Here is a 12376-nt window from a genome sequence, read left to right as displayed (position 1 = left end):
GCCCCCTATAATTACTTTCTGACTCAGACTAGCCTACTTTATATTTCAAGGTTATTATTCAGGTGCATTCAACAGTCTTTTTGTATTCTCTCATTTGTTAGTCATTCGAAGGTGGACAATGAGACTGTGAGCCCCCTACAGACAGAACGTGGCATTGCGCTTAGGATGACAGGGTCAAGTCTTTCAAGCAGAAAAACAGCATCAATGCTGAAGATTCCTTCCCTCATGGAGCTTACATTCCAATGGATAAAACAACAAATACATAAGTTGCTATGAAGACAATTTAATGCAATCTTTAAAGAGATGTCATTTGTAGGAAACAGACATTAAGTGAGGGAGTGAACTTTGGGAAGATTGGGCGCATGTTACAAGCAGAGGGAACAGTTATCCTTAATGGAACTTCGGTTATCCTTAATTTAAAATAGAGGAAACAGATGTGAAATGACACAGGGAAACGTTTTCCCCAATATAGTGTAGATTCCTTCAGCTTTGATTATCGCACATAGTCCCTTTGAATTTTATTTATATATTTAACCACATACTAGCATTCTTTAAAAAATCTATATTGTATTTATTTGAAATATGCCAGGAGTCATTTAAATGAAGAGGAAACTTTAGAGCTATATTTTTATATCTATTTGTTCTTATAATTTAAACATTTTATTTTCATATTAAAGTCATTACAGATGACAATTCATTTACATTATGTATAGTGTATGTATTTTCTTATTCCCTGAAATTCCAGAAATGATTCTTATATTTAAATACAGACCACCTAGAAATTGCAAATTCAACCAATATTCTTAAGACATATAGTGATAAGGTTTTGTCAAATAAGAAATGCAGCTATCTCTTCAACTTGTATGTTTAAAGGGTATTAGTTTAGGGGTAAACCCCACATTTATTCATAATGTTTGGAGAATGGAATATTCTAGTTAAAGGTGATTTTTTTTGGGTAATGAAGGTTATTACCCAAAGGATCTTTGCATTTACAGTTTATAAAGAACTAGAAATTGTGTCGTTAACTTGGTGATATCAAAATATCGTTCCGACTGGTTCGAATGTATGAGTATGCTCGAGGGGTTGGTGAGCTCTCGGCTCCTCACACAGGGTCAGTCCCTGCTCTTTTGTATGAGGCATTCGGGTAAGCTATGGCTGAAGAATAAAATTTCTAATGCATACTACCTGCCATGTAAAAATAACTATAAGAAAATAATCCCATTTTTCTAGATTTATTCAGAAGGTACTTCCAAGATTTAAATTATGGACTGAAATTATCTTTAAAAAAATATTTTTTGTTTGTTTTTCATGGATTAACTGAATAAAAGGTTTGCTAGTTAAGTATTCTGATTATTTGCAATTTGGATGAGCAGAAGTGAACCAGGATCCCTTTCTAGCAAGGGTATTTATTTCAGTATAAGTTAACAATCCAATTGCTTATCAGTCAGGTCTCTCACAGTTTATGAGTCATGCTACCGTAACTCCTAGTAACAGTGCAATGAACTCTAGTAACCGAAAGTTTTTACAACCATGACTTCACTAGACTTGTCTAGACAGCAGTTATTCTCTAAATTCATAGCATGTTAGGTCTGGAACAGATCTAACAAAGATATTGTAACTTGGATGGCCTAAATATTCTATTTGCCATGGTAGCCATGGTTTTGGGGTTTGAGGGATGGTCAGATCAATGACTTTAGTCTGGGAAGTGGGCAACTAATAGGCATAACTATGAGAAGGACCTAACTTTGGTTTTGGATGCAAGTATAAACAGAGAAGTATTCTTCTCTGGAAATAGCAAATTTGAAAAAAATCTGATATCTGATCATGTTTGTCAAAATGGGAGAGACTCCATGGAGGTTATGCCTAGAGAAAGTAATTGCAGTCACATCCGTAATCTTCAGATTGACTCTCCTTGGCAAAACCAGGCTAGCTTAAAAAATTAATGCTAGCGTTCTAATTTTTGCTAATGAAATCCAGATGCTCTCAAACAGTTAATTGTCAGTGAGATTTGGATCCGATCTGCATGGTTCCCGAACCTTCAAGCCATTTTAGTCAGGTCAACAAAATAATTAGTGAAAGAGAAAAACTGTTTGACTAACAAACTTTTTAACTGGTTGTTTTGCTCTTCTGGCTATTGACATAAAACTGTGATTTAATGTGGAGCCCGAACTCCAGATGTGATTTAATGTAGAGCCCGAACTCTGTAATCCCACTGCTTTACTGGTCACTAAGTGGCAAAGACCAGAACGGACGTGCTAGTCCAGAGGAGTCAGTCCAGTTGCTTTCATTGACTTAGAATTGGTCTGAGCACCTGGGATAAAAATAACCTTGTCTCTGTGAGAGGGTCTTGACAGGACTTAATAAGATTTAGGTATTTAAACAATTGGATGGATGGAAGAGTTGCTTTGTAAGTGCCCTGAGGGCAAATATTATTTTGCTGAGCTTCTCATTAACTTTGTGAATGTGAGAAAGTGACTTATGCCTGTGAGACTTTCTTCAGAGAAAGGACGCTAATGATTTCCTGATGATTTTGACTTATTAGAGTGCTTTGTATTTGGTGAAAAGTTTTCTTGTGAAGTATACTTTGCTCTGATCCTTCGACTGAGGGAATAACTCTTGCCTCTCCCTCTGACTCATTTCTGCAGGAAGCCGCCCTCTGTAGACAGCTCCCCATGGAAGCTGAGACTCTGGCCACGGTTCAGGCTGCTGTCAACCCACCTACCATGACCCCCGACATGAGATCCATCACGAATAATAACTCAGATCCTTTCCTGAATGGGTAAGTTAACATTTGGGGGCCACTGATTTTTGCTTTCTCTATTCTGTGGTCTAGAATATGATGCGTCTGTGTTATGTTGCAAAAAAGTAGGGAGCTTGGAGTTTAGATTGAGGATAGAAGGAGCAAGTAGAGAGAGGTGGCAGACAAAATAAAAACAGGAAGTCATCTACATTATTTAATCTCAAACTCAAAAATTGGTGATATACCATGGGCGGAACCCCTAGTCAGTGATTTGAAAATGGGAAAACGGGAATAAACTTACAATTTCAACGGGATCATGTAAGTTTAGTTTTGTTTTGTTGTATAGGAATTATTTGGAAGAATCTTGTGGTTTTATGTAGCCATTGGGGGATAAAAGCATGTCACACGACAAATAGAGGACATAACAATTAAGAGATGATGTTTATGGTGAAATGTGAATAAGGTCTATCGTTTAGTTAATAGTATCTTACGATGTTAGTTCCCTGGTTTTGATCATTGCGCTATGGTTACGTAAGATGTTATTGGCTCAGAGGGGGAAGGCTACACAGGAACTCTGTACTCCTTTTGCATCTTGTATGTGATTCTAAAATTATTTCACAATAAAATTAAAACAAAGAGAAGATGTTTTAAAATAGGAAACATATGAGCAGACAGAAATGATAATTTAATCAGGAATATCCTCATGAATAGAAGTAGTCAGCCTTAATTGTAGCCTTTTAAACCCAAATAAAGGGCAGTATTCTATTTCCTATGCCCTTTCTGCCCTTGCAGAGGTTTCTAGCAAACAAATAAATACAATTATGAAAGTTATTAAAAATAGGGAGAGAGAGAAAGAGATGAAAACAAATAGTAGCTGAAACAACGATAGAAAGGAGTTTTTAAATTGTCAATTTAAAAGTGTTTCAAATGTACAGAAATGTATAAAGAATAGTGTAAGATTTACCCATGTACCCAAAACCCAGAGTTGCCATATTTTTACAGATCTTATTTTTTAAAAAAATAGTATTACAATTAATATTTAAACTCATCTCCAACACCACTGAAATCTGTTTTTTCCTTTCTTCCCTCCCTAGTGGTAGTCACTATTCACAAATACGTGTTCATTGCACTTATTTTTATGCGTCTTGTTACCTGTTAATGTGTGTATCCTTAAGCAATAGTCAACATTATTTTCTGTTTTAGAAATTTACATAAATGCTATCACTCTCAATATGAGAACACTGTTCAAATTGTTACTTTGAGGTGAAAAGGAAATCAGTGTTAATTTACTATTAATGGCTAGTTTTATTTGCTTGCAATTTATTAATTTCATCGACATTGGGATGTATGTTTCAAAATTTTTAAAAAGTGCAAAATCTGTCTCCATCACCTGGAAAATTGGGCAAAATGACAGAACTACTCTATCTAATTCAGGGTTTTCGTGACTGTATTTCAGTTTTAAAATTTCTTTAGTGGGCTCACACTGATGTTTCTCCATCTTTCGCTCTCCAGAGGGCCATATCACTCGCGGGAGCAGAGCACTGACAGTGGCCTGGGGTTAGGGTGCTACAGTGTCCCGACGACTCCAGAGGACTTCCTCAGCAACGTGGATGAGATGGACACAGGTGGGGCAAAGCTTGCGAGTACCTGCAATGCATTAACATTTTTAAATCGTTTTAGTCATCTCAATTCTGAAATCCAACCAGAAACACTTAACAACAGCAACAACATAAAATGACAACTGAAAAGCCATCCAACCCCCCAAGCACTATTCATAAGCTCTAGCCCCTTCCCCATAGTTTATACAAATATAGTTTTTATGTATGGGCACAGGATTTTAAATGCTGCCTTTTTTTTTTTTTTTTGGCTTGTCCTTGCTTCGCAGAGCCCTTTCCTCACAATTACGTTAACACACCACTGTCTGCTTTGCCATCCTTCCACAGTGGAATGTTGATACTGTTCTGGTTTTCAGTTGCAATGTATGGGCCACTTTTTCTCTTAAGAAGTGGTACTGGTTTATAGTTCCACCCACATGCCAATTTTTCATGTCATTCACTGTATTTGGGAGGCAATTGGCAGTGGGAATTTGGAAAGTTAAGCAACTCAGAGGATTCTAAATTGTCAGTTCCAAGTCCTAACATGGTAACAATGTCCTTCCCAAGCAATTAAAAAGAAGAGTCAGGGTGACTGTAACCTAGTTCCCAGCCTGCACCGCCTTTGGGCCAGGCCTTAGCTGGCTTCCTTGGTTACCTCTCCTTTTCTCCTCTTCTCAAGTAAGGCCTCCAATTGCAAAAACTGGATTTGGTCTTATTAGCCAAATCTAGACTTCATTACCAAAGTGCAAAAGTCCCAGAATAGTCTAGAACCAAAAATAAAATGACAGCTGAGGAGTCCACTATTTGGAGTTTTCCATGCAAGTTCCTCCTCTGTCCTCACTGATGATAGAAAATTAATTGTTCTGTGATGAACATAATTACTTTCCCCAATGCTGTTGTCTAAGAGCAGTCACTCCCCTGGTGACTGCTCTTCCTGCTGTGAACCTAAATTATTGGACCAATAAAAGTCAAACTCAGCCAGCCAGGGTGGGCTATTGGAGCAGCTGCTCCGGGGTCTCCTTGCAGGCCGTCATCTATGTGTTTAGAGGATTGCACAGCATGTCTCGTGAGGAGTCACACAGGAATAGTTTGAACTGTTTGTTTTTTTATACTTTATTACTTCAGTTTTCTCCCTCCCTCCCACCTCCCTCCCTCTCTTCATCTCTCTCTTTATTTTTTGGTGTGAGATTTATTTTGCCCTCATTGGAGTGGCTCCTTCCTATGTTTAATAATTCTTTGCTTCATCTTTTAAACACTGGGAAGTCAGTAAAGATAAAAGCAAAGTTACGTAAGAAAAGACTAAGGAGATCTAAATCTAAGTTTGATATTAGGAAAAAAAAGTGAATTCTATTCTATGGCTTTTAAAAATGACCTCAAGTGGGTAAATAGGGAATGTTTTAAAGCCAAAATGTAGAATGAAGTGGTGTCCTGAAAAGAATGTAGTCTTCGCTGACAGACAACCTAAATCGAATCTTTGCTTCTCCACTTCCTGGTGGTGACTGAGGCTAAGGGAAGTAACCGCCCTGGGCCTCAGATTTCTTACCTGTAAAGTAGGAGTAATGTGCTTACGTCACAGAATTGTGAGGAGTCATGAGTTTACAGAGCTCGGCCCAAAGTTCTCCTCTCCTTCTTCTAAAAAGGCTGATGTGAAGTACAAAAGGACTTGATAAATGTTAGGCTTCCGAGTTAACATGGTTGAGTATCAGCCCACGGAGTTTAGGGTCCCCTCTGAGAAGTCATTATAGGAAGTAGGCAGAACCCCACTCAAGGGGAGAAATGGAAGTTCACGGTAACAAGATGAGGAAAAGCTGAGGGTGGACAGCTCAAGGTCTGTGTCCTGATAAGGTCTGTTAGATCCACTGGCCACATGCTGAATGGGGACAAGCCAGCTGAGCTCTCCCCTTGCAAACCACACATGGAAAGAACAGCTGGCCATGGTGTGAGGATGGAGTAAAGGAAACAGCAGGAACAAAGCCTGAGAAGTGACCCACCCTTCCAGAATATTCGGAAATAATCACACTCTTTTAAGAATTGCCTGGTTTTTGTCTCTCCCACTTTTTAAGTGCATAAAATGGCAAAGACCGAAAAGATTACTATGAGATTATAAACTTGCTCTAAAAAGGGATATTTAAAAATTGTTCCCATAAACAAAGGACCTGAGCTAGTCTCCTCACACTTTCCACATCTGAGGAGAAAGGATAAGAGGAATTCTTTAAAACAGAGAGATTTTGTTTAGCTAAAAAGTGTATACTTGATTTATTAGAAAGTTAAAATGGGGTGGGGGTCAGTTAGCTCAGTTGGTTAGAGCGTGGTGCTGGTAACACCAAGGTTGCTGGGTCAATCCCCACATGGGCCACTGTGCGCTGCGCCCTCCTTTAAAAAAAAAAGAAAGTTAAAATGGGAAATCAATAGAGATGAATGATTGTAACTGGAGATGAAGAAAACAAGCACTTTAGATCAGAAAATTTTTCAGGGCAGATAAGTTTTTTAAACTGTACTTCTGTCTGTTACACTCAAGTAGGAAAAAGTTATTTTGGATTTTCTCTTCTATTTTGATGTCTTTTAATATCAGGAACACTGTATTGAGGTCATGTAGTTGAACTTGATTTAATTTTTTAAATTACTGCCTTTTGCAATGAAAATCCTGTAAAAGATCATCAAGAATCACCAATATTTTATGAGTTATAGGAAAGTCATTTAGCTTTGCTTTCACCACGATGAACTTTGTCTGTGTTTCCCTTATCTCTAGGAAAGATGTAATTTTTCTCCTTGGAAAATATTTAATGCATATAGTCAAAATGAATTTTTTTGCAGTTTTGCTCAGAATACTGAAATTTCTATGCGTACTTTTCAGAGAGGCTACTTCACTTTTAAGACACAAAAGCTGATTTAATGGGTTTCTTAAAAATAATGCTATGGTGGAAACTGACCTTAGTTATCAATGCTTCTCAATCTTTGAGGTCTATTTTATGCCTTCAGAAAATTGTTTGGGGCTGTTTGAATTAACTAGTTGTTCTAATATTGTGTAATCAGCAGTGATTGAATTCCAAGGTTTTTCCTTCTCTCAGCACAATCAACAAACATTTATTGTATTTTTGTATGTATATGAGTTTGTATGTATGAATGGCACCCAGAGCCATGGGTATATGAGAGATATTATGGTGTTTTACTTCTATTTGTGAAGAAGGTACTATACTTAAAAAAATAAAAAGTAAAAAGTAAAAAGAGAAAATAGTATACTCCCAATTTCAGATAGGTAAACTGAAGGTCAGACAACTTATGTATGTCTAAGTTCACACAGCTGCAAAGGTCAGCCTACTGGCACAAAAGTCAGTATACTTTTTCTTATACTGTTATTCATAAAGAGCATGTATTCTTTATGGCATAGCCCAGATATTTCACTTTCTTCTAGAACAACATTTTCTCAGCTGTATTCTGTAGACTCTATTAGGATATAAGTTCTGCCAAAATAGGATTAGGTGATTAAATGGGTTTAAGAAATAGACTTCTACACAAACAAAATAAAATAAAGCAGGGTTTTTTACTGCAAGACATCTAAGAGCCTTTCTATCTCAGTCTTGCCTTGTGACTCATAGGCCCTGTGAGAAAGGTAGATAGTTGTGGGGTGTACGTATGTGGGGAAGGGAGATGCTCTGCAGAACCCACCTTATAAAAGGATTTGAAATTGACCCCTAGAGCCATCAATGAAGACAGCCTCTTAATGACACGGTTAAAAGAAACTCCTCACTACCATCTTTGAATGTAAAGAAGGGAGGACATGCGTAGATATAAACCTACAATTAAATCCTGAGATTATAACCCTGTGATAAGCTGTTTATTACAGGCAGGGCCTCTCTCCTCTTTCACAGCACAGCCCTTCCTGCCGCTGTCGTGGGGAAGCACAGCTGGTGGGTCACAGTGCCTTCACACGCTCCTTTCCTGTCTCCCTGGACCTGTCCACTCTGGACCACGTCTACTCAGAGCAATTAGAGACTCACCCGGCCTCTGTACATCTCTTAGGAGAAAGGCACCATCGACTCAGTGTCACTTGTAGCAACTGAAATGTTGCCCGGAGATGCAATATTGTATCGGCAATATAATCATCTGCTTAAACAGAGGCACAGCACATATGAAGATGAGAGCTATGTTAACCCTGGAACTGTCTCTCTTTCAAGAGCTTAAAAAAGGGGTTAAAATGATTTCCTTTCATTCTGTTACAGGAGAAAATGCCGGACAGACACCCATGAACATCAATCCTCAGCAGACCCGTTTCCCGGATTTTCTTGACTGTCTTCCAGGAACAAATGTTGACCTAGGAACTTTGGAATCTGAAGATCTGATCCCCCTCTTCAATGATGTAGAGTCTGCTCTGAACAAAAGCGAGCCCTTCCTAACCTGGCTGTAATCAATACCATTGTAACTTGGGTGCAGCCATGACTTGACATTTCCTGGGCCTCTTGGAGAAAGGGATGGAGCAGAGCAAGTCTGCAGGTGTACGTACCACTTTCTGCCTCCACGACTCATGCTCCCTCCTTGCCATGTGGCCAGTTTAATCATTGCCTGGATTTGATTGACAGTACATTAAGTTAAACATAAATAAATATCCTATTTTCATTTTATGCAAGCCTGCATTCCTGTGGTGGGTCATGCAGAATTGTTTCTCCATTTTTCTCTCTGCGCCCCATGACTAAGCTTTATGGGTGTTAGTTAAAATTTATACATCAATTGATTATAAACCATTAAAAAGCTGACCACAGGCAGTGACTTCTGATGGGCGGTCTGGTCCAGGAAATGTACACAATTTAAACCTGATTGACAGTTTCAAAAACTGAATTGATGACAGTAGTACCAAATGCTTTAAATATTTAACCCGAGCTTTAAAAATCATTGTATGGATAGTAAAATTCTGCTGTATGGAATACAATGTAGTTTTGAATCCATGCTGGTCCTGATAATTCTTGTTACTCTGTATTTCCAAAGGCACACACAGTTCTATTGGAGTTTATCCTCCATCATTTTACAGCATAGCATTTAGACAGCTAGTCCTTCCAGTGGGAGAGTAGCAGAGCATTAGTCACAGTTCCTACATTGCAGATCTTCTGAAAGAGACCAGTTTGGTACTAATTCTGAGCATTTATTAAACAGAATTTTTTAAAATCGCAAGTTGGATTTTTTTTTAAATTGCAGCTTAGAATTTGATGTTATTGTATAAAGCACTATAATTTTGTGCATGATGACAAAGGGCAGCCAAATGTTTATGATACATCGGTGGCAACTGTATTTTTGTCTTTTGAAACTGTTCTGAAAACATCAGGACAACATAGCTTTCAACTTGATGGCACACACAGTAAGCTGTTGTTTTTTAAATTCTGAAGCCTTGTCAGTTTTGCTTTCAAGATTTCGAGTGTTTAAAATCGTTTTATCAATGAAGCTATTTGAAGGATGAAGCAGATCTCTGACTGACGTGTAAAAAAATGCCCTCTGAGGGTGTATGGTGGAGACATGTTTCTGAACAACTCAGTAAAACAGATTTCTAAGTATATTATTCTAACCCTGTTTGCTACAGTTGGTATAAAAAGGCATGAAATATGTACTCGATACCTTTTATATAACCAAAAATGATTTTTTTTATTAGCTTCTAAGGACTGAGAGAGAGCACCAGGTTCGCCTGGCATGCACTCTGCCTGCGTTGTCAATGAAGTCCTCAACTGTTTAATGTTTTCATCTGACGTTATTTATAATCTATGAACTTAATCTCTTTTTAAAAAGACATTATTAATTCAGGTCTCTGGGAGGACACTTTCAGTTCCCAAGGGAGCTTATTTGTTTGAGATCTTAAATAAGACCCCTTTCAATCGACCAGAATATAGAAGGGCAGATTTTATTTTATCTTGTTGGAAAGAAGGCAAGTGAAAAGGTCAGAGGTGAAGTCGTGAGGTTATGGAATATAGTGGAAAGGGCACTAGTTGTGAAATGGAAATAGACAAGTTACAGTACCCCACAAGCAACACAAGCCGGAGATAGGAGAGATGCCCCAAAAGAACAACACAGCAATTTTCCGCTACAACCTTTATACCAAAAGACTGTTGTAGACGAAAAGAAGGCTTTAGTGCACTTTATGTGGGAGGGGCGGGGCAGGGGTGGCCTGGCTATGTCCTCACTGATGCTGAGCACCGGGCAGACGAATGCAGCCCGCTGTTGCTTCCAACACAATGAAGTGATTTCTTTTTCCTGAAGGACCGGTGGTTTATGTTCCTCTGACTCCTCTCTCTCTAAATGCTCTGAGAGAAATGGGGTTGATGTTGATGTTGCTACTAAATTGAAGGGATCACGATTTCTTTTTTTCTTTTGTTAGCAATAATTGCAAAAAGAGTTGTACATTCTTTCTATGAAAAAAAAAAACCACAAAAAACAAGGGACCTAACAAAACTGAGCAGTGTTACTGTATTTTTTAAAAATATTTTTATAGACTCATTTTCAGGTTATTAAACGCAAAAGAAACATACCCCTCTTTTTTTAAAAGTAGTTAAAACATCGATGATTTATATTATCAGTTTTTAGAGGTAATTTCCTAGTAAGCTTGTGGCATTAGAAAACACTAGAAGAATTTTTTTTAGAGAAATTAGTCGAAACATTTATTAATGAACATAACAAATATTTTTCCAGAGTTAAATATGGACCTGACTACGTGTTTACTAATACATAAAGCCAGATATAATTTTTTGTGTTTGTTTTTCAGGCCATAAAGTATGGCCTTTGTTAAAGAACACTAAAGCTAGAACTCTAAGTAAGAACAACTTTTTAAAGGCAATTTCCTATTATTGTAAGTGTTAAAACCCCTGCAGAATCATAATAAGGTGCTATTTATACTGTTTTTCTTATTATAAAACAACTGCCAGGATATCTAGTCTTTTTAGTTCTACATCAATCAATCATTTTCAACATTTCATCCAATAGTGTTGCCGTAGAAAAGGCACATTAAAAATTGAAATTGAAAAATAATTTCAGAGCTCTTTCTTTCGGGGTAATTTCCCCCCCCTGATATAACACGTTTTCTTGAAGTAAATACATTGTCAAAATCTATTTGCAACTCTGTTCGATCTCATTCATTCTTAGTGTTTCACCATAGTATTAGGATGTGAAATGCCATCTCTTTCACTGATTATACACGATACGAGAAGCACATAAAACAGTGTGCTGTACCCAGCATGGTAGAAAAGCTTGCTGATGAAGCAGGTGATCTGGAGTGAGAGAAATGTTGCTAATTACCAGCTGTGTTCTCATGACATAATTAGAAAGTAACTTTTGAAAGTACAACTTTTATGGGGGAAAAAAGTTGTTAAAAAAAGGAAATTGTAGATTCATTTAATTGGGAAAATGGGTGATTGACAAGAGACTGTTTCCCTAACACACTACATCATTTATGTGCGTACTTTAACTTTTAAAAAACTTACTTCTACATTTTGTAATATGACATATGTGTGTTTATTTTTAATTTAGAATGCTGTGCATACAGAAAGTATGCAGCCCAATCAATTATAACAAACTCGATTTTACCTGGAGTTTGGTACTGGTTTTTACTTCTCTGATTCTGTATAAGAAAAATAAATACAATTGAATTTCCAGTTGGACCCTTTGTCTTTTTATTATTTGTGTGTGTTCCTTTTACTGAGGGCTTTGGGTGGTACTGGAGAGAGGCTTATGTAACCCTCCTGGCAGAGAATGAAAGAAAAAAAATTTTGTAGACAAACAATTTTTTGGCTCATATGCCTGTTCTGTGATATTCTAAATATCCACAGAATTTTGGTTTCCACTTTATTTGGAGTGACGCACTGAAATTAAAAAAAAAAAGTGATACATATACACATACATATATATGTATATATATACACACACAATTTAAAAATCATACTGTGAATATATATATAATATATACTTTTTAAAAATCTTATTTCCAATACCCTCACAGATTTGACAGACACGTCAGAACTATAGGATTCTCAGTCTTTCCTCCATTATTAATATGGTGTAGCTTCCTGTC

General features: G+C 37.3%; 1 protein-coding gene across 1 annotated transcript in view; it reads left to right on the top strand.

Annotated features, from left to right (window-relative positions):
* Positions 1 to 11965, top strand: part of WWTR1 (WW domain containing transcription regulator 1) — a 130733-nt gene extending 118768 nt beyond the window's left edge. The window contains exons 5-7 of the mRNA XM_081064085.1: positions 2646 to 2779; positions 4253 to 4365; positions 8556 to 11965. Of these exons, the coding sequence (XP_080920211.1) occupies positions 2646 to 2779; positions 4253 to 4365; positions 8556 to 8740 (432 nt within the window). The 3' untranslated portion in view covers positions 8741 to 11965. The remainder of the gene's footprint in view (positions 1 to 2645; positions 2780 to 4252; positions 4366 to 8555) is intronic.
* The last annotated feature ends 411 nt before the right edge of the window (positions 11966 to 12376 follow it).

This window comes from Rhinolophus hipposideros (genome assembly GCF_964194185.1).
Source record: "Rhinolophus hipposideros genome assembly, chromosome: 2".
Lineage (NCBI taxonomy): Eukaryota > Metazoa > Chordata > Mammalia > Chiroptera > Rhinolophidae > Rhinolophus > Rhinolophus hipposideros.
This window is presented reverse-complemented; position numbering and strand designations above follow the sequence as displayed.